At 39.9% G+C, this 23,480-nt stretch overlaps 1 protein-coding gene across 2 annotated transcripts in view; it reads right to left on the bottom strand.

Moving 5' to 3' along the window:
- SH3TC2 (SH3 domain and tetratricopeptide repeats 2) overlaps positions 1 to 23,480 on the bottom strand; it is a 56,714-nt gene that overhangs the window by 21,628 nt on the left and 11,606 nt on the right. For both annotated transcript variants that reach the window (XM_013965675.2, XM_005683144.3), the window contains exons 2-8: positions 22,519 to 22,617; positions 18,703 to 18,830; positions 12,561 to 12,666; positions 10,765 to 10,908; positions 9,047 to 9,248; positions 8,205 to 8,278; positions 6,165 to 6,360 (exon numbers count right to left, since the gene is read on the bottom strand). In XM_013965675.2, the coding sequence (XP_013821129.2) occupies positions 6,165 to 6,360; positions 8,205 to 8,278; positions 9,047 to 9,248; positions 10,765 to 10,908; positions 12,561 to 12,666; positions 18,703 to 18,830; positions 22,519 to 22,617 (949 nt within the window). The remainder of the gene's footprint in view (positions 1 to 6,164; positions 6,361 to 8,204; positions 8,279 to 9,046; positions 9,249 to 10,764; positions 10,909 to 12,560; positions 12,667 to 18,702; positions 18,831 to 22,518; positions 22,618 to 23,480) is intronic.

Below are 23,480 nucleotides of genomic sequence, written 5' to 3'. Positions count from 1 at the left end.
CCCTATCTCTCTGGCTTGACCTCCAGATTCTCCCCAGCAGTTTAAGATATTCCATTCTTGAAAGAGCATGTAATTGAATTCTACATCTAAACTCATTTGAGATAAAAAGAATGATATGATCCCATTCCTGAATTTACTATTTCATTTACTCTTCATAACAATCCTATGATGTAAGTATTTTTGTTCATATTTGTAGATGAAGATTCAGAAAGGTTTAGTGACATGCTCAAAATTACACAGCTGGAAAGTGGTAAAGCTGAGACCGAAGCTGAGGTCTTCTGCCTCTGTGTCCATTGCCTATGGCTAATATGCTAATGCCCTGAGTCCCAGATATTTAGAGAGAGTCCAAGAAGCTTGACAAATTACATTAGGGCTTGCCGGCATGGAGATGGACTTAGAAGGAGTGTGGTAGGGCTTCTAGAAATACAAGAAGCTGAAGCACAGGGCTACTTGCCACCATATACATAGACAAAGCATGGATAAAATCTGATAAACATTTTAATATAGTCTTTAAAGAGAGAAAGGGAAATTCCTAGGAACCAGAAACAAAAGGAAAAAGCAAAGCCAAATTGGTAAGTTAGAGTAGATGGTCCAGAGATGCTAGTGGTTCTCATCTGGGACACTGGCCCTCAGAGGTGGGGCTGACCTGCTAATACCACTTAGGGACAGAATGTGACTTTGGACCTGTGTGAAGCAGGGAAGCTGAATGGAGCTCCCAAAATAGCTTTGTGTTCCCTATGGCTTAAAATCTAGAAGTGCTGCGACTTCTATAAAAGGGGATTGGAAACTTCTCATAACCTGCCAAGAACACGCTTTCTGTCTGTCTGAGTGTCTGGAAAAAATAAAACACCTAGGCTTACACTATTACAAGGTGTGGGATATGAATTTACACTGCACAATGTAGGTACCCTATCAGAGAACCAGATCTGAACCACTGAGTTTCTAAGTTTCCAGGGAAAGCAAAGGCCAAAAAGTGCTCTGCTGGAATGCTTTCTGTAGTAAAGGCTTCAGGCAAAGACCATCTTTTAAAATGTTGAAAGTTCATTCACATAACTGAAAATACAAACCACACAAGAAAATGAACTATTGACGAAGAGAGTCAGCAAATGCACAAATGGGTAGATCAACACTACAATAGAACTAACAGTAATCTGAAGATAATTTATAATAAGCATGGTTAAAATAATGAAATAAAAAGAATGAATAGAGGCTACAATGAAAATATCAGGCTATAAGAGCAGAAACAGCATATGTGAAAAATAGTAAAATACAAATTTTAGAAGTGAAAATAAAAGCATGGACATTTGGGACCATATGAGTAAAGTTAAACAACAGGTTTAGTCACAACAGAGAAGAAAATTGGTGAAACTGAAGAATGTTCTGAGGAAATCATCCAGAATGTAGCCTAGCATGACAAAAGATGAAAAATATAAAGGAACTAATTAAGCAAGATTGAGGATAGAATGACAAGTCCAACATACCTCTAACAGGAATTCCAGAAGAGAGACTAAAGAGAATGAGAGAGAGGCAATATTCAAAGGAAGAATGACTGAGCATTTTCCAGAACTGAAGAAAGACATGAGTCTTCAAATTGAAGAAGCACACCAAGTCCTAAGCAAAATAAATAAAAATAATACAATTTAAACATGATTTCCATTTCATTAAGGTTATAAGTCTTTTTGGATTTTCTATTTCTCCTAATCATTCTTTCTGGGTTCAATTATCAATTAATTAACTATTCAACTCATGGAATAAAAGAGTTAAATATAAATGATAGGAACATAAATTTATGAAATAAAAGCAAAGTAGAAAAATTATAAAGGTAAATATGAAATTAATGAAATAGAAAACAAACAATAAAGACGGTCAGCAAAAGAAAAACTGGTTTCCTGAAAAGACTAATAAGATTGACAAAACTCTGGCAAAATGGATTTGAAATTTTATATTAATAATTAATTTTCACTCTACACTTTGAAGATATTATTCTACACCTATGTAAATGATCATGCAAGAGTATATTTTAAGTATCTTAAAGAGATGGAAAGCATTTACCAACTCACAGATCTCCACTGAAATATCTACCTAGAGGTGTACATGATGGAGAAGGAAGTGGACAACTTGCTATAAATAATAGGATATATCAAAGCTAGACATACTACGGTACAATTGCAAAACATCAATAACAAAACAAAACCTTAACAAAAACAGCGAGATAAAAGCTACCTACTGCAAAGAAATGGTTATGAAACAGCAAACTTCTCATCAACAAAAATAGATGCCACAAGAAATGGAATTATAAAGAAGACACAGATAAACAATAAGAATAAAAGAGGGGATTAACAAAGAAATTTTTTAACATTTAATACCATGAAATATTGGCTTTTCTCCTATTCTCTTACATCTGGTTTTGAGTACATTAATCTTTCAATCTTGTTTATTTTTAAATGTAGGCATTTAAGTATATAAATTTCTTGTAAGTAACACTTTACAAAAATTAACTATATCTTTTACAACATGAATAAATCTTAAATTTATAATGTCAATTGTGGAAAAGGCCAGTTGTAGAAAAAAACATTTATATAAAATTTTAATACACAAAACCATAGTATTTTCATTTATAAACAAATGTCAATTTTTTAAGTGTATCAGAATAAAGACTAGAAATTTCAAACAGTGTTGGCCTATAAGATGGAATCAGGATCAGAGGATGGAAGTATGAGGGGGTAAAAAGGCATCTTCAATTATATATAAGGACTTTTTTTCACTTAAAACACACACAAACTCAAACACAAACACATTAAATGCTTTTAAAAAAAAAAAGAGGACAAATGTGGCCTTCTGTCACTCTCAAAAGGGTGATAGTCTTCAAAGTCACTCTTGTCAAATACAAAGACTATCTATTCAGACAGACCTGCCCAAGGTTTAAGAATGGGTTTTCCAGCTACTGTTGCTGTGAAACTAGGTAGCTGATGTTGAAACCTGAGCTACAAAAAGAGAAACCCACAAAAATTTGCTTCCATGGATAAGCAAGATCCCAGTCCCACGTGTCAGAGGCATGACCTAAATCTGACTCAGCAAACAGCTTCTGAGAAATTTCATTGTCAATACACAGCCAATTTGGTTAAATCAAAAAGTATATGCATGTATGCATACACACATACATATGTTATAGAAACACTTCAGAGAATAAAAAACCATCAAACGGAGGGAAGCTGCGAGGAGAGGATGGAGACTTCAGCAAATGCTGGGCCATCTTCAGAAACCCGACCCCAAACACAGACTAAGAGTGACACCCAGTGGCCTGATCACAGGGACAGCACAGCACACAGGGATGGCTTGTTCCTAGTCCATACCATGGCTGCTTCAGGCGGCAGGTTGTCTGTGGGGTTTTCATCCAATTGCTGTGTTTTGAGAGTGTCTGTAATCTAGAGAGTGCTTTGGGGGTGTGCAATGAACAAGTACCCCTCCCCTCTCCCTCTGCCACCCTTCTCTGCCACCCTTCTCTGTCTCCTGTCCACTCTCCCCTTCCTGCCCTACCAAATGTGCAATCTTTGGTGCATGGGGTCCCACGGGTGACCAGGTGGAGGCCAACAGGTGACTATGCAAGTAAGGAGAAGGTGTCCTACCACCTCTGTGATACAGGGGATGATATTCTGCAGGATGAGTGTACCCTGTGCAACTAAGCCAGCTAAAATGTGATGATCAGATTAATTCAGTAGTACTGGGTTATTGTCACTTGAGGCATGGTATGAGGAGTCATTAAGTCATGTCTGACTCTTTTGCAATCCCATGAACTGTAGCCTGCCAGGCTACTGGAGTGGATTGCTATTTCCTTCTCTGGGGGAGCTTCCCTCCCAACGCAGGCATCGAACCTATGTTTCCTGCATTGACAAGCAGATTCTTTACTGCTGAGCTGCCAGGGAAACCCATGGTATGAGGTACAGAAGTCCAATATAATTGATGAAATCTGACACCTACCCTCAATAGCCTATTTAATGGCCTCTCAAAGATTACCACCCACAACAGTAACAGCAATAATAAGAGTTGATGTATATTGATCATAATACACACACACACACCCTCATACACACTATGCCAGACACCATTTTAAGGGATTTACATGTAGCTCATTTCAACTCAAGACAATCTTATGGGCAAATACTAACACTGTATGTATTTTGCAGATGAGAAAACTAAAGCTTAGAGAGACAAATTAACATACCCGAAGTCACCCACTGGTAAGCTAATGGAGACACAGGATGTGCTCCTGTGGCTATAAATGCCTATCAGGAAATCTGGCTCTGAAACTCTTTATTACTGAGCTATGCTACTTTCCAATGACCAGTGACCTCCTCATGGCGAATGACTTCTCAATGGTCAATCTCAAAGCCCTTTCACAGTGTTAAGCATCCCCCCATCTCCCACATGGCTAGTAGCTCCTCCTCAGCTGTCTCCTTCACTACATTCTTTCTTTCTCTGCTCTGTAAACGGTTCTTCCCATTTACAGAGACTCTGTTCTTTTTATTCTTTCTCCCTTTCATCAGAGCCTCAGGACTCTGCTGTTGAAAAACCCCAGATTTAACATCAGAAATCTGGGATGGGTTCAGCTATTTCACTCCTGGGATCCTCACCTACCCCTGCAGTAAATTGAGGGGATAGTTAGAGCAGCAGTTTTCACCCAATCTGTACACTAGCCCCTCTGCGGAGCTTTTAAAATCATAGCGACCTGGGCCCCACACAGACAAATGAGAATGAACTTCTAGGGGCAAGACACAAGGATCCATATTTGTAAAGCTCCCACAATCTCTGAAGTGTTGACTGGGCCTAGCAGTGTTCTCTCCTCTCCAGTCCCCTTGCTCCTTCCTAAATGTCCCTGAACTCAAACTTGTTATTGGTCCCTTGCCTCCAGGCTGTCCCCTGACCATGCATAGCTCGCCCAAAGCCAGAGCTGGCTTCTTAGACAGAAGTCCCAGGCACATCATGTCACCCTTGCTCAGATACATTCAGTGGCTCCTCATTCCCTGGCAGGTGAAGGACAGGTCCTTGGCATTGGCATTTCCTTTCACATCATGGCCCCCATGAGCCTTTGCCACACTAGCGTCTACCTGGTGAGCTGCTCCTAACAACATGACTCACTCCTCAATATCTCCCTCACTGTCCTACCTGTGACCTCCTTTCCTATTTATGTCTGTTGAAATGTCTTATATCATGCAAAGCTGAACTCAAATGTTACCGTTTTGAGGAAAGTTCTCTTGACAGAGTTTACCTCCTTATAAACTCCTATTGTACTCCATACCTCTCCAGGAACTCAATGAGTCATTCCTCTTATAGAGGTACCTGGGTTCCCACATGTTTGTGTAGGGAAAATTACCTTCTCTCCCCTCTCCCTACAAAGGAAAAAGCTTGTTCTTGGCTCTCTCTCCTTAGTGGCTCTTTCAGTGAGGGAAGGAGTTCCAGTCTGAGTGTTCAGAGCCAAAGGCATTGCTTGGGCCATGTTTTCCCCACGTGGAGGGCCACAGTATCTCAAGTTTAGCCACCTACTCTGTGTTTCCTCTAGTACTTCCGGGACCCAGGCTTTTTACTATTTCCTATCCCAGTGCAGGTTGCTCACCCAGAGAGACTTGGAGGTATTCTAGGACTCTATGACAGAGTGGCTGGAGCAGGCTTGTCACCTGCTGCTGACTGGTCACATGGTAGTTCTGTGCCTCAGAAAGGCAGGAAACAGTAAAAAAGGCACTCTGTCATCCTGGCCAACACTGACTTCCCACACTGAACTTGCAGCAGATAGACCTACGTGAGAGGGAACTCTCCATTTACTAAGCAATAGTCTACAGGTCCCTGTGCATGCACTCCCTTGATGGGGCCCCTTGGTTGGATGGGAAGGTCTAAGAGCAGGCCTTGAGTTTGGAGGGTTGTGCTTCTCTCCTTGCACAGAGGAAGGCCTCAGTGACCATCTGCTGAAATGAACTGACTTCTTCCCTGGTCACTCATCTTTCCCTTCCTATCACTCCTCATGTTGTCTAGGTTGTCAGAATGTGCTCTTATGGCTTTGCGTTACTACGAAGCCCTGAAACTCATCTGCAACCTGCACAGAATGGGACAGGACCACTGGGGAAAGTGGCCCTGCTCCAGCACATCCCAGATGGTCTACCTGTCATACTTACATTGGGGAATAAGAATCAGGATCTATCATCCTGGTGGGGACAAAGCCCACTTCTCCTGAGAGCGCTGACTTCCCAATGAACCACTGAAGCCCAGGAATGACAAAGCCGATGATCTCAATGCTTTCTCCTTGGTGGAAATTCAGCTCGTCCTTTTCTTCCCTCTCATATTCCTTCCAGGCTTTACATTTTCCTCTGCCTGTGGGAAAACAACACACAGGTCAACCAAATAAGGCAGAAACAGCTGAGCCACTCACTAGCTTCCAATGTAATATGAAATGAAATGTTCCCAAGACTTCAGAACTTTTAAGGACCAGTGAAACTTCTCCCTCCTCTTCAAAAAAATAAAGAAAGAAATTGGCAGGAATGATCCAGGGTAACTGGCTTTTCATTTAGCCAATCTAGGAAATTCAAAAAATGAACTATCATCAACTTTCACCATTGTTTTATAAAAGAAACTTTAACAAATGTAGGAAATATCATCTCACAATGCTAGGTATTTCTTAAAACACAATAAAGGCAGCTTGTGTAAAACTGGAAAGCTCACTATATTGTCCTACTTTGTCTTATTTGCCATTACCATGCAAACACTTCATTATGGTTAGCACAGATCTACAGACCAGGGTGAGGACCACTGTAGGATCTCTCCACTTCTTTCTGGCTCCTTTGGCCATTATGACTGGCCAACTCCCTAGCTGTTGATTGTGTCTTCAAAATCAGAAGTTCCCACTGCTTTGGGGGTTAACAGTATCTACCATGAGTTAAACACTTACAATGTGACACAACTGTACTGACTGACTTATAGATGTCACTTAGTTTAGTTCCCATGACAAATCTGAAGTTGGTTTTACAGTAACCTCATTTGCTATTGAGGAAGTTGTGGCATAGTGAGGGCACATCACAAATAGGCTGAGGTCACACTGGTTTTAAGTTGTAGGGCTAGAATCTGAACCCAGAACATACTTCACAGCCCCATGTTCCTAACTACAAGACCATACTGCCTCAGACAGATAAAAATCTTGTTTATGGTTGATTATTTATTAGATATACTGTCTGGATCTGATAATTCCCTCTGTATATTTTTAAGTGTTATTTGAGCTCAGAACTTTAAAAATTGCACTTTGTGCTAGGTGTGGTAAGGCAGCTCCAAGGATGAAGATGAAAACATTAAATTTTATTATCTAGTAGATATAAATATACTTACAGATATATGTGTATGTGTTTATATATATATGTGTATGTGTGTATATTTATGTGTGTATATGAATATACAAGTATGTGCATCACATGCATGCTCAGTCAAGTCCAACTCTTTGTGACCCTATGGACTGTAGCCTGCCAGGCTCCTCTATCCATGGGATTCTCCAGGCAAGAATACTAGAGTGGGCTGCCATTTCTTTCTCCAGGGAATCTTCCCAACCCAGGGATCGAACCCATGTCTCTTGTGTCTCCTGCATTGGCAGGTGGATTATTTATCACTGAGCCACCTGAGAAGCCCATATATACCCACACATACATAGAGAGATTAACTAAAATGTATGCATATATTTATGCACATATATGTATGCATGTATTTCATTATTCAACAAGTATTTACTGAGCACCCACTATGTGCCAAGCATTCTTAATCTTCCTAAGCACAAAATTCTAAAGGAGATTAGAAAACATTTTGACTAGAGATTGAAAGCAGGCAGCCTGGAGGCCACATCTGGCCTACATGGGGCTTCTTTTTCACTCACATATCTTTAAAACCCTACGGTCCCCACCATTTCCTAACATCATCTTCTATTCAGGCCCTCCATGCATCTGTGTGTTCTGCCTGCCCTTGGAGCCATTTATATCTACAGTATAGCCCTGATTTGAGACCTCTCACTTCACAGGCAAGGGAACCCATGTCTACGGATGGTATAACTGGCTTCCCCAGATGGAGTCAACAACAGAGATGAGACAGGAATTCACATCAACTGACTCCAAATCTGTGGATAAAGTAGGAGGCAGAGCAATATTATCTCCCTACTAATACTGTCTTCAACTCAGCCATACCGATCTGATAGGAGCCTGCCCAATCCCTCTTCCTGGAAAGGCCACAGTTTCCTGGATAATTCTTTAGGAACCATCTGCCAATGGAAACACAGGGTTTGCAAACATGGATTTCAAAAAATTTGAAAAGTGCACAGAATAATTCATTAAAATAACAATGATGGTAATAATGGTATTATTGTCATTTAGATTACTCTAATTTTAATAGTGGCAAACATTCATTGAGAACTTACTTTTTATCAAGCATTATGAAAAAGAGGGAAGCTTAACAGGCCTGGGGTATTTTCTAGTCCAGCAATTAGTTTGCCAGTTAAATAACTAACAAAGGATCCCACTCCATTCTACTGTCAGACTCTGTGATACACAGGGCCCATGGCCTGGAATCATGTTTATTGTCACTCTGATGGAATTTATACTACCTCCCAGTAAGGATTCTCAGACTTTAGTGTGAAAAACATCCCCTGATATTTAAAGGGAGCTTACATAAATTGAAGATTTTTGGATCCAACCCCAAGAGAGACTGAGAAAGACCAGGGATATAAACTTGTAGTAAAATCTCCAAGTGACTCTGGTACAAATGGTCCCCAGTCCCCACAAACACTGCACTGGAGACCAGGCAGTGTATTTCTTCTTTGATGCAATGTCCATTTGAAAATTTGGGTTTTCTCCATTTCATCTAATTGTACAAATCTTGACTGTTAAAAAAAACGAAAAAGATAAAAAGCATCCAGGTTTGTCCCCTCCCTGGCACCATGGATGTCCATATCTACAAATGTACCTACTCTGTTCTGTGCAGACTTCAGTGTGCTCTGGGACCCTCTCCCAGGATTTGAGTGGCTACTCACTGGTGGAAAGGGAGAAGCAGGGGTTCCAAGGCTGACACTGGCACCAGGCCCCGCTGACCCGTCACCAAGGACACACCTTCCCACTCAGACTCGCCTTCAGCCATCTTCACCGAGATTAACTCATTCTTGCAAAGTGTCAAATACTCCCCTTCCTTCTCAGCTGGCTGAGTCACAGAGCACATGGCTCTGCAGAAGAAGTGACCTGTAGATAATGAGAAAAGCTCTTCCCAAGGAGTACTAGGAAGTGAAAAGGGAGTATCCGCTATGTATATTTCCATCAGAGCCCAAATACTTTTCTTTCTGAAAATAAAGTACACAGTCCAGGGAGAGGTGCTACAGGAGGTCTTTGGGACCCCAGGAAATTGGTACCAGGTCCAAAAAAAAAAAAAACACTTAGAGGGAATTCACTTAAAATAGGCACCAAAAATTCCAAATAATTCTCAAGAATGAGGTTTAATTGGGACTTCACCTTGAGAAAAGATGAAACAAAGTTAGTGAAAATATATTTAAGAGAACTTCAGTTATAATTGCAACCTCATGCTTAATCTTAAGATCAAAAAAGAATAAGTTGATTTGGGTGAACATAATTTCTCCAACTAAATTTCATCGTTGTACAGTATGAAAGTTTTTCTTTCATGTATGATTCATGTGATACAATCAGAAAGAGAATTATTCTGCAAAATATTCTACAGAAATCTGGCTCTTTCACTGTGTCTATTGAAAGGGTATTGCTGAACCACGAAAGATGCCAGAATTCTTGGCCTCCGGAGGAGAAGAATTCAATCTGGGGCCAGAGATGAGGCTTGATCGCTCAGAGCTTTTGTGTAATAACGTTTTATAAAGTATAAAAGACAAAGCTTCTGACATAGACATCAGAAGAGGGCAGAAAGAGTGCCCCCCTGTCACTAATCTTACAGGATTAGTCAGAAGGTTTTCGGGAAGGAGAAACTGTCCTTAAGCAGGATACATTGTTGTTGTATAATCCTTAGTACAGAGTTTAAACTGAGTTGTGTAACTGACCAAGACTAAGGAATGCAGACAAAAAAGCTTGTCCAAAAAAGCTTGTCCTTTCCTCCTCCTTGAGAATTCCAGACCTCTATCTCCACTTTGAAAGCCCCAGACCTCTATCTCCTCCTTGGGGACTCTGGACTTCTTATCAATTTGCCTAGGAATTGACTCTCTCACTATGATATCATCACTTGTTAACCAGCTGGTTGCAGCCTGGATCAATCCTTCCTTGTAAACAGATTGGTGGATGTTCCAAGAAGTTTTCCAATATCATTTTCTTCAATCTCATGAAATCATGCAAGTTTTGTAAGATCTGCAATTTTATTTTACAATCAAATTATATCACATGCTTGGAATAGTGGTTCTTAATCTTGGGTGCACGTTAGAATAATCTACAACTTTTGAAAAATATCAAAGCCTGACCCCCATCTCTGGAGATAAACTGACCCCAGTGGAGCCCTGACATGGACATCTTCTTAAAAATTCTCAAGTGGTTCCAACATCAGACAATCAGTGACACTGGCCAACACAGCTGTTCATATGATATTGATGTTAAACTGAGATGCTTGAAATAATACTATAACAGGTGGGTTCATTTGTGAATATTTTCATGTTTGAATGGTTTTTGCCTCCCTCTGTAGCCTATTGCAAGGACTCTGATAACAAATATCCAGATAAGACCCTCATTCCCACCCCTACACCATACATACCTTCCTGGATCAGGAGTCCCAGGTATATACTTTCCAGGTGTTTATCATCTATTGACACGTGGATCTCTGTATCCTCAACCAGTCGGCAGTTGAGCCAGTACTTGTGGTCAAAAAGGAGATGCTCCAGACATGTAGATACATAGCCTAAGTCAAGCCGAACAGGATTCCTCAACAAGATTCCTGCCATTAGCTGAGCATTAGGGTGAGCAATTTCCCACCTAAATTTCTCCCCCAGACTTTCATCCCTAACCTGACTACATTTAACTGGAATTAGAAGAGCACAGAGAGATAGCTAGAAATTTTCTAAAACTAATTAGTTCTTCTCAGCATCTGTTGGGAAGTACAAATCATTTTTAAATCATATTTATTTTCAACATATTATGAGTCTCCATAAAAGCAGAATGAGATTATCAAACCAAACTATCTTTCTATAATATACCCATAGAGGAACCTCCAAGATTACAATGTTGACTCTGGGGGTTCCTGGTTCCCCCTTAAAGTTTTCCTGACCAAATCCAAATTCTTATAGCCTTGATGATGCAGTAGCCAGGGAGATTCTCTATGATCCATAAGTGAGTCAGGATTTACTTTCACATTCCTCTGACCTTCCCCTTACCTCATGCCCAGTAAGATCTCACTTGTTAAAACCAGACTAAAAACTATGCAAATTTCAAAACTTAATGATAATGGATAGTATTTTAAACATTCCTACAAATTTAAATGATTTGTATTAAAATTTTGATTCTTCTCTAGACTTCCTTATTTTCTTAAGATGCAAAACCTGTCTTTTTCCATTCTGACTCTCCATTGTACTGATTTAGGCCCTGTGTATCTTCTGTAACAGTGCCTATCATACTTTAATGTGCACAAAAAATCACCTGGGACATTATTAAAATAGAGGTGCAGGTTCAGTAGGTTTAGGGTGGGGCCTGTTGTTGTTGTTCATTTGCTAAGGATTCCATTTTTCTAACAAGCCCCACTTGATGCTGATGTTGCTGGTCCATGGAGCGTACTTTGAATAATAAGGATCTCTAATGGTCACAGAAGGAAATGGGTGGAATGGAGAGCAGAAAATCACCCTGACTACAAGAGAACAATTTATGGCTTCTAGTGAAGAGCCATCTTGACCCTCTCCCCTACATGAAATCACTTCCTGCAGTTTGCATGGAGTCCCGCATTGTCTAAGAGATGTAAAACATGCGCATCAATTCAAGAGGCCTCCTCTTGCTTTGCTTGGTTTTGCTTTGCAATTGTAACTTTCCTGTCATGAGTTACTCTCCATGGAGATGGTAGGTTAACTATTTCCCACCACACTGGTACTGGTGCTGTGCCCCAATATTCTTCTTTACCTTCTAGAAAACCCTGCATCCTGAGGCCCCTTTAGCAGACAATTTCCCCATATCTTTCTTTGACTCTTCCAAAAACATGGAACATGGATCTGGAACTATTTTGAACAGCTATTTAGATCCTACCTAACGCTGATTTCTTTTTCTTTTTAACCATAAATTTTGAATTTATCTCTACTTTGAATTTTGTAGATGAACAATAACTATTGGGCAGTTTTAACTTATCATCTAATAATCTCTCCTTGAAACAAAGAAGTGCTGCATGTGACATTTCAGTGCAGTATCTGCTTTAGATTTAGTTCCAGGAACTTTGTGATATTTCGATTAGAGCATCCAATTAGGCACTATCTCTTTTAATTATCAGAGCCACACCAATTCCTTAACGTCAAGCTCTACAAAATGGCTGATCTGAGACACAGGTGCTCCTTCACCTGCCTGCTCATATCATACCTAAATTCAGGTAGGTGGAGAACTTCCAGATTTCCTCCATAGTCTTAAAGGTGATGAGGAACTGGGCTTTCTGGGACTGGATACCCACCAACCTGGCTGAGAGGTCCTGAGTAAAGAGAACAGTGAGTCAGTCTGGGATGACAGAAGTGTTCTGTGAACAAGTTCACATATGACAATGTGCTGTGTATGAACTTCTTCTTTTGAGATATAATTGACATATAATACTGTATTAATTTTTAGTGTGCAATATAATGATTTAACATATGTATATATTGTGAAATGATGACCACAGTAAGTTTAGTTAACATCCACCACCTCATATAATTACAGATTCTTTTTTTTTTTTGAGATGAGAACTTTAAAGATCTATTCTCTCAGTAACTTTCAAATATTCAATATAGTATTGTTAACTACAGTCACCATGCTATCTGCTACATTCCCAGCACTTACTTATCTTATAACTGGAAGCTTATACCTTTTAACCACTTTCACCAATTCTGATGTAGATATTTTACATCACTAGAAAAACAAAAAGGAAATAACCTAAATGTTCATCAATAGGAGACTGGTTAAGATAAATTATGATTCATCCATTCAATGGATACGTTATATATTATAAAATTATAATATTATATTTCCATAAAAAAGTTCTTTGTGAATTGATACAGGCTCCAAATGTACCCTCTGAATGAAACAACAGCAGCAACAAAAGGAAGCCAAAGCATAGAACTGTGCACAGAAAATGTTATCTTTTGTGTTTAAAAAAAAAAAGTATGTGTTAGAGGCTGAAGAATGCATCACAGAAGGCACTTTGGAAGTAAATTCAATAGTGAATCACTGTTTAATAATTATTTTTATGAAACCAGCAAACAGAAAAACTAAAACATACAAAAATAAAAAGTATCCATAATCCCTCCTCCTAGAGATCATCAATGTTAACAACTTTGTCTATGAACTTTGAACCTTTTATCCCAAATGTGAGTTTCTACATAACTATTTCTATATGAATAGAATCACATTACTAAGTTGTTTTGTAATAGTTTATCACTAAACAATGTTTTATGAACCATTTCCCAAGTCATTAAATAATCTACATTATTTTTAATGGTTATATATGCCATTGTCACATTAAGATAATTAATTCTTAAAGATTTATTAGGATTAGACATTTGAGTTGTTTTAATTTTTTAACATTCTAAACAATACTGTGATAAACATCCCAATCTAAATCTTTGCATGCATCCTTGATTGTTCTGACACAGGTAATTCCAAGAAGCTCTATACAGTCAACAAAAACAAGACCAGGAGCTGACTGTGGCTCAGATCATGAACTCCTTATTGCCAAATTCAGACTTAAATTGAAGAAAGTAGGGAAAACCACTAGATCATTCAGATATGACTTAAATCAAATCCCTTATGATTATACAGTGGAAGTGAGAAATAGATTTAAGGGACTAGATCTGATAGATAGAGTGCCTGATGAACTATTGATGGAGGTTCGTGACACTGTACAGGAGACAGGGATCAAGACCACCCCCATGGAAAAGAAATGCAAAAATGCAAAATGGCTGTCTGAGGAGGCCTTACAAATAGCTGTGAAAAGAAGAGAAGTGAAAAGCAAAGGAGAAAAGGAAAGATATAAGCATCTGAATGCAGAGTTCCAAAGAATAGCAAGAAGAGATAAGAAAGCCTTCCTCTGCGATCAATGCAAAGAAATAGAGGAAACAACGGAATGGGAAAGACTAGAGATCTCTTCAAGAAAATTAGAGATACCAAGGGAACATTTCATGCAAAGATGGGCTCGATAAAAGACAGAAATGGTATGGACCTAACAGAAGCAGAAGATATTAAGAAGAGGTGGCAAGAATACACAGAACAACTATACAAAAAAGATCTTCATGACTCAGATAATCATGATGGTGTGATCACTCACCTAGAGCCAGACATCCTGGAATGTGAAGTTAGTGGGCCATCAGTACGAACAAAGCTAGTGCAGGTGATGGAATTCCAGTTGAGCTATTTCAAATCCTGAAAGATGACGCTGTGAAAGTGCCACACTCAAAATGCCAGCAAATTTGGAAAACTCAGCAGTGGCCACAGGACTGGAAAAGGTCAGTCTTCATTCCAATCCCAAAGAAAGGCAATGCAAAAGAATGCTCAAACTACCGCACAATTGCACCCATCTCACATGCTAGTAAAGTAATGCTAAAAATTCTCCAAGCCAGGCTTCAGCAATACATGAACCGTGAACTCCCTGATGTTCAAGCTGGTTTTAGAAAAGGCAGAGGAACGAGAGATCAAATGGCCAACATCCGCTGGATCATGGAAAAAGCAAGAGAGTTCCAGAAAAACATCTATTTCTGCTTTATTGAGTATGCCAAAGCCTTTGACTGTGTGGATCACAATAAACTGTGGAAAATTCTGAAAGAGATGGGAATACCAGACCACCTGACCTGCCTCTTGAGAAACCTATATGCAGGTCAGGAAGCAACAGTTAGAACTGGACATGGAACAACAGGCTGGTTCCAAATAGGAAAAGGAATATGTCAAGGCTGTATATTGTCACCCACCCTGCTTATTTAACTTATATGCAGAGTACATCATGAGAAATGCTGGGCTGGAAGAAGCACAAGCTGGAATCAAGATTGCCGGGAGAAATATCAATAACCTCAGATATGCAGATGACACCACCCTTATGGCAGAAAGTGAAGAGGAACTAAAAAGCCTCTTGATGAAAGTGAAAGAGGAGAGTGAAAAAGTTGGCTTCAAGCTCAACATTCAGAAAATGAAGATCATGGCATCCGGTCCCATCACTTCATGGGAAATAGATGGGCAAACAGTGGAAACAGTGTCAGACTATTTTTGGTGGGCTCCAAAATCACTGCAGGTGGTGACTGCAGCCATGAAATTAAAAGACGCTTACTCCTTGGAAGAAAAGTTATGACCAACCTAGATAGCATATTCAAAAGCAGAGACATTACTTTGCTAACAAAGGTCCGTCTAGTCAAGGCTATGGTTTTTCCAGTGGTCATGTATGGATGTGAGAGTTGGACTGGGAAGAAAGCTGAGCACCGAAGAATTGATGCTTTTGAACTGTGGTGTTGGAGAAGACTCTTGACAGTCCCCTGGACTGCATGGAGATCCAACTAGTCCATTCTAAAGGAGATCAGCCCTGGGATTTCTTTGGAAGGAATGATGCTAAAGCTGAAACTCCAGTACTTTGGCCACCTCATGCGAAGAGTTGACTCATTGGAAAAGACTCTGATGCTGGGAGGGATTGGGGGCAGGAGGAGAAGGGGACAACAGAGGATGAGATGGCTGGATGGCATCACTGACTCGATGGACATGAATCTGAGTGAACTCCGGGAGTTGGTAATGGACAGGGAGGCCTGGAGTGCTGCAGTCCATGGGGTCGCAAAGAGTCAGACACGACTGAGCGACTGAACTGAACTGAATTCCAAGAAATGTAATTGGGAATACACGTTTTCAATCCTAAAATACAGGAGCCAAGCTACCCTCCAAAAGGCTATATAATTTACACACAAGCAGAGCAAGAAGAGACCTGCAACACTTACCCCCTCTTTTTAAAATACCTGAATAAAAAGGTCTGAATCACTGCCCAGACTTGGTTTTCCCCTAAAACATTTCTCTTCTGTTTGTCCAAGCTTCTGGACTTGACTATAACAAATTATGATCAGAAAGTCCCTCTCCCTCCAGACCAGGTCCTACCATCAAAGATCAACCCCTGAAATCCTATCCTGAGAGGTTGATTTCATCAACCCCTGAAATCCAACCTTGGAGAAAGAAGAGGACAGAAGGATCAAAGAAAAAGCCCCTACATCAGCAAAGTCAACTTTGAGATTCTCCCATCCCAGGCCCCAAGAGGCCTCGGGTCCTTGGGAGATGTGGATCCTGGTAGTCAGGGAAGAGGTAAAAATTGGTTTACAACAAATTTACTACACACCAGGCACTTCAGCAACAGTTTGATGAGCAATGCTTCATTTAACTTTCATAATAACACTATGAAAAGAGGAGTTAACCCATTCCAAATACACTTTTATCACATTTAACCATTTCTGAAATAAAAGAAGAGGAAGCATGACATCATAAATAATTGTCATCACTTATTTTCCTTCTCAAAATAATAAATTTATAATCAAATGGCATATCAGATTTAATAGGAAATGGTATTATCCCTGTTTTATACGCAAGGATGCCAGAGCACAGGCAGGGGAAGTCAAAGGGGCCATGACACCCAAACTGGATCTCAGTTCTTGCCAAACCCAGTTCTTGCCCATGTCCAAAGTGACTCTAATTAAAAGAAACTCAACGGTGCTAGTTAGTAGCTAATCCCTCCAAGTTCCTGAATTCTGGAGATTTAAAAATAAAACCACTCTGCAATTTATAACATATCTGCTATTTCTGGAGCACATCCTACCACCCAAGCACAACACCAAGCTCTCTGTAGATACTGTCTCATTTACTTCTCCCAACAAACCAAACACTATCTTTTTTATTATAAGGCTGATTAAGAGAGTATGTTCCTCTTTTAAATTTGTATCAAATTCATACAGAGATGGTAAAATAACTAGAACATGCTAGTTTAATATGTAAAGCAGTGTTCTCTTTCCCCTATCTCTTTTAACAACTTGCAACAACTTTTAACTATTTCTGACTTTAATTCTCCTAGCAAGTATGACACCACCCTTATGGCAGAAAATGAAAAAGAACTAAAGAGCCTCTTGATGAAAGTGAAAAAGGAGAGTGAAAAAGTTGGTTTAAAGCTCAACATTCAGAAAATGAAGATCATGGCATCCCGTCCCATCACTTCATGGCAAATAGATGGGGAAACAGTGGAAACAGTGGCTGACTTTATTTTTCTGGGCTCCAAAATCACTGCAGATGGTGACTGCAGCCATGAAATTAAAAGATACTTACTCCTTGGAAGAAAAGTTATGACCAACCTAGACAGCATATTAGAAAGCAGCAACATTACTTTGTCAACAAAGGTCCACCTAGTCAAGGCTATGGTTTTTCCAGTGGTCGTGTATGGATGTGAGAGTTGGACTATAAAGAAAGCTGAGCTCAGAAGAATTGGTGCTTTTGAACTGTGGTGTTGGAGAAGACTCTTGAGAGTCCCTTGGACTGCATGGAGATCTAACCTGTCCATCCTAAAGATCAGTCCTGGGTGTTCATTGGAAGGACTGATGTTGAAGCTGAAACTCCAATACTTTGGCCACCTGATGCGAAGAGCTGACTCATTGGAAAAGACCCTGATGCTGGGAAAGATTGAGGGCAGGAGGAGAAGGGGACGATAAACGTTGAGATGGTTGGATGGCATCACCGACTCAATGGACATGGGTTTGGGTGGACTCTGGGAGTTGGTGATGGACAAGGAGGCCTGGCGTGCTGCAGTTCACGGGGTCACAAAGAGTTGGACACGACTGAGTGACTGAACTGACTGACTGAAGTACCCCCTAAAATATAAATAATTTAATTATACCCTCCTTCCTTGGTCTAGAACTTGAAGATACTATCTACCTACTATGAAAGATGAGAAATTGGTTTATCTTATTATCTTTCCCTCCTCTCATTCTAAATTTTATAGCTATTAATTTTTGATTGGTAACTTTGGTACTTAAAAAAGTACACTTAGAGGTTACCAGTGTCTGAGGAAAGGGGATAGAGGAGAGTTACTGTTTAGTGGATACAATGTTTTAGTTCAGGATGACGAGAAATTCCAGAATGGATAGTGGTGATGGTTGCACAATAATATAAATGCATTTAATATCACTGATGTGTACAGTAAAAATCATTAAAACTGAAAATGTTATGTTATGTATATTTTATCACAATTCTTAAGAGTCAAATTCACAACATTTTTTTAAAAATATACTTTATATTATAATGAGTCCCATTCTACAGAAATATGCAGAAGATCAAAAATTAATAGATTTAAAATGAAGCTTTCTCTGACTCTGACTCCTAACCCATTCCTGCTGAGCAGAGAACCTATACATTATTGTGTATTCAGTTAGAAGTTTTCTTTAGGGACTTTGTTCCTGGTACTGTCCTAGGTGCTGGGGAGAGTGTAGGTAGTGGAAGGACAAAAGATGAGGTTGCACTGCTCCCAGAAGCTCACCTTAAACAACGCACGCACCTCCTGGTCCTCATTCTCCAGCGCCCAGAGCCGCCTCCTGGCTGCTTCCTGCAAGGGGCCATTTACACACCTTCTGGAGCGGCTCTTCACACTGAAGGAGAGTGTCAGATCTTAAAGAGAACAGAGGGAGAAAGATCGGGATGGAAATGTAGTAATAGGGAAGAAAGAATTAGGTAATCCCCAATGATTCCCATATCTACTCCCTAAAGTGATGGTCTCATCAATTAGAGATTGTTAAGTAATTGTTAAGTAATCTTAACAATTCTCTGAGCACATTCTTGAAACTTCTCCCCCCCTCAAAAAAAAAAAAATGCTGAAGCCCAGAATGTTCTAGAATCTCAGGAACTGCTACAGTTGGGTTGGTTATTTCTGTTTGTACAGGGTATATTCCTAGCTGCCTGGCCCTGAGGGAACAGTACCACACAGAACCAGCTAAAACATATATTTCCTCCTGTGGATGATTTGTGAAAGTTTCCAAAGAATATGAAATTTATCCATATTTATGGAAGAGTATTTATATGTCATATTTATGATATGTAATAAATATCATGTACTTTATGCATTATACATTGCTGTTGTTGTGTCTGACTCTTTTGCAACTCCATGGAGTCACACCAGCCTCCTGCAGCCCACCAGGCTCCTCTGTCCATGGCATTTCCCAGGCAAGAGTACTGGAATGGGCTGCCATTTCCTTCTCCAGACAGTCTCCCAACCCAAGGATTGAACCCACATCTCTTGCATTGCAAGCTGATTCTTTACCACTAAGTCACCAGGGAGGCCCATGCATTATACCTATACACATGTATTTCCTCGAACATGCTTCTTTCTGATAATGCATTTATTGTTTGTTAGGATAAATGGTTAATATATTATAGCCTATCTTTAATATCTTCAAAGTGCACATTCATTCAAACCAACACTCTGAACAGAAGCTGTTTTAGGTGCTAGGATACAGTGGGAACAAAATAAACATGGTCCTGCTCTCATGGAGCTTGTATTCTTGGCAAGTAACCAATTCCGTGCACACAATAATTTCAGATGGAGAAAAGGGGTATGAGTAAAAAAAAGTTAATAGGGTAAAGAGACAGAGTGATGGAGCTTTTGGAGAGTGGATAGTGCTGTTGTGAAAGGCCACGCTGAGGAGGTTCATCATTATAACTGCACTTTGCCATGTGTCTTCTTTAGACAATAAGTAGCAATCCCATTAATAATTTTCAAACACAATGAACCATGAAGGCTTCAACTGGATAAGCACAGAGGTTTGTCCTCTAGTCTTAACTTGCCAGGGCTTCTGCAAATTCCTGAACACATTAAAGATAGCCTTTGTCATGTTCACCTGAGCACACAGGCAGCCTGAACTTCTATTTTTAAAAAGGCTTGTCTCTAAAGCAGAAGTTGCAGAAATGCTGTGGCTGCAGGCCAGCTCCAACACAATACCCACTGACCTGACATCGGTGAGAGCTTCAGGTGGATGTTTATTCCACTCCGCTCCTGCCTGGCCTGTGTTCTAATCTCATGCAAGTCCTCCATCTTCAGCAGTTCAGGTCCAATGTTCATCTGGTAGCCTCACTGAACACTGATCTCTGGGAGGAGGTAAAGCCCAGGGGGGAGGAGTCACACAGACTTGGGCTCAAGGTTTGGCTGTGCCTTTGTTAACTGCGCCACCCTGAGCAGTTAATTACCCCTCTACACTTGACTTTTTTCATTAGCTGAAGAGCTTTTACAGTACAATCCCATAGAATTTTTAAGAGGCTTACTAAATGAGATTATGTGCATAAAGCATTCTGTTCAGTGTTGGGTGCATACTAAACATTCAACAAACACATTAAGCATTAGCTATTGTACATCACAAACCCCCATCCCTACCCTAGTACTCCAGCAGTTTCTGCTCACTGCCCTCATCATGTTACACTGTAATTAACCTTGACACTGATTCTGTGATTTCTTTTCACTAAACTTCTTGTCCTTCCAAAGTCTGATCCAAACTCCCCTCCAGAATCTCCTCCAGAAAAGCTCCTGATAAGTGATGGTCCCTTCAAAGTGAATCTCCTTGCCATGCACTTGAGTTCATGGTTATGGAACTCAAAAGACCTGGATTTAAACAAGCAGACTGCTGTTGGATCTCAACCAGTGAGAGCTGATATTGAAAGCAACACCTCTAGGCCAATGTGGGATCCTACAGTGCCCACTGAGGACAAGGGAATAAATCAAGTTCACTCTACTTTTAGTGCAAAGTACATTTTGTCACTTCTTTAATCTTTCTGAAAACTAGTGGTTTAATCATGATAATGTATCTGATTGACTGTCTGTGACTCTTCCTCATGAAGAAGAGGTTGGCAGTTGGAGCTGACTCTCCCCTTCCCACACTATGACCTTCTCGGAAACAGCATTATGGCAGAAAATGCTGAAAGATGGACAAGTTCTGGCTCAGGAGGTTAAGTTACACCTACACGTACCCTTTGTTCACTTGCCTTCATTCACTGATAGGATAAAATGCTGACTCCACTGTGTTCATGAAACAACAGATGGTTGGCGATTCAGCTTTTTCAGAGATGGCCCAAGCTGACAGACAGATAAGCAGATTGACAGAACAGCAAAAAAAAAAATAGAGGGCAAGGTTTTTTCATAGTCAACAAAGAAGTCTGACAGAATTTAAATGGGGAAAAGAGGGAATGTGGCATGACATTATACACTATCCGTTTACATAGTACATATCCTTTGAAACATTCAACTGCAGATATTTTTTCACAAATCTTGATTTCGTATGCTGTAGAGAAGTACATGTTTGGGAGACAACAGAGCATCATGGTTACAAACAAGGACAGGGGATTGAATCCGTTTCTCCTCGTGTATTAACTGTATGGCACTGGGGAACTTACCACACTCTGTGAGTCTCTGTTTGCCACCTTTGAAATGCAGAATGTGGTGCCACCTCCTAGAAGTGAGTATGTGAGGATGAGAAGTAGATGCAGGCATGACTTAGCATGTGCTTGGTACGTGATTTGCCATTAAAAACAGTACCTGTTACTGGATAATAGAAACTGGGTTTTCCCCAGGTTAACCCTGAGAATTTCCAGTACAAGGTTCAGCTCAGGTACCTCTCTCTCTGAGGATGGTTCTCTTTGCCAGTTTCATTAAAGTCTCTTAAGGATAACATTGTGAAAAATATGTATTATGAAAAAGATTTATTCTACTTTAATTTCAAAATCTTTTTTTTCCTTCTGAAAGAATCAGACAGACATCCTTCTGCTCAACCAATCTCATCCCACATACTCAACCATTTATTCCCTTATATATTTAATAACCTCTGTATAAGGTGGTATATAGAAGACAAACAAGACCTCCATGGACTTATTCAATCATTCATGTATTTATTTACCAAACATTTTCTGAGCACCAGTTACATATGTACAAACAACTCTTTTAGGTACTATGTAGAAAACTTAATTATTCAAAAAATTGCACCTGCCCTTCAGCACCTTTAAATCTATTTGGTGATATATACTTTATTTAATACAGCAAATATGTATAGAGCTCCTAATATGTACCAGATTGTGAAAAGCTTTCAGAGTCAGCTGAGATGGCTTAGCTTTAATCACACAGGCAATGAAGAGCAGTGGAATATTTGTGGACAAGTGAATATCACAGTCAAGGTCATGCTTACAAAGATGTATTTAATGGTGATGCCTAGGAAGGATCAGAGGGAGGGAACTTGTAGATGAGACTGTTAAGGGGGTTACTGTAACATTCTACATGAAAAATATTTTTAAATAAGTTTTGTCTTTGGGGTTTAGATACCTGGAATCATGTTCTGTGGCAGGAAACATTTTTCCTTGTTTTCAGACGAGGATATAAATTCACTCGATATGGTTGGATCCTTGGAAGAAGTATCTTTACCTGGAGGAGATCAAATGAAAGATCATTTGTGAGAGTGTAAGTAAGCCATAAGCAAGGGTTACAAGTTTTTGTCAAGCAATCATTCTTTTCTCCAGGCTGGTGGTCCAGAACAATTCTAATTATTATCACTTTTGCCTTAGAATTATTTAGTTCTCAACTAAAGCATGCTATCTCAATGCTACAGCAGCCTGGATATCTCCACTATATTTTAAAAAGGGGAAAAAAAAAAGATTTCCCACCTACAGGTCAGAGTGAGTCCCATGGCTTACATGTTCAATATATGCTGAGCCTATAGGGTCATAATAAATCTGACTACAGCAAGGTGGATAATGGAAATGCTGGAGCAGAGCAATTGAAAGTAACATCCTGAGGGAGGTAACTAGGGCATGGTTGTAATGGCCCTGAAATCTATGACTGGCCCCAAACTATCCTTCTGTCTGTCCACTATACAGACTTCTGTATGGCAGGGGTCCTCTACCTCTAGGATCTAATGCCTACTGATCTGAGGTGGAGTTGATGTAATAATAATAGAAATACAATGCACAGTAAATGTAATATGCTGGAATCATCCTAAAACCATTTCCCACCCCCAGTCACTGGAAAAAACTGTCTTTCACAAAACCAGTCCCTGGTGCCAAAAAGGCTGGGGACCGTTGCTGTATGTGATTTATTTCCTCCTCAGTCTTTGCAGCTGTAAAACTAGAGTGAAAAAGAGAAGATCATAGCACAAACTAAGGCTAAGGAGGAGGCTATTTCGATGGCACAGAGTTGAAAAGAGAAGAAATGTGCAGTTATAAAGCACAAGGCAGTAGATTAAAAAAAAAGAACAGAAGGGAAATTTGAAAGTATTGACATGGAATGTA

This window comes from Capra hircus, chromosome 7 (genome assembly GCF_001704415.2).
Source record: "Capra hircus breed San Clemente chromosome 7, ASM170441v1, whole genome shotgun sequence".
In the NCBI taxonomy this organism is placed as follows: Eukaryota; Metazoa; Chordata; class Mammalia; order Artiodactyla; family Bovidae; genus Capra; species Capra hircus.
This window is presented reverse-complemented; position numbering and strand designations above follow the sequence as displayed.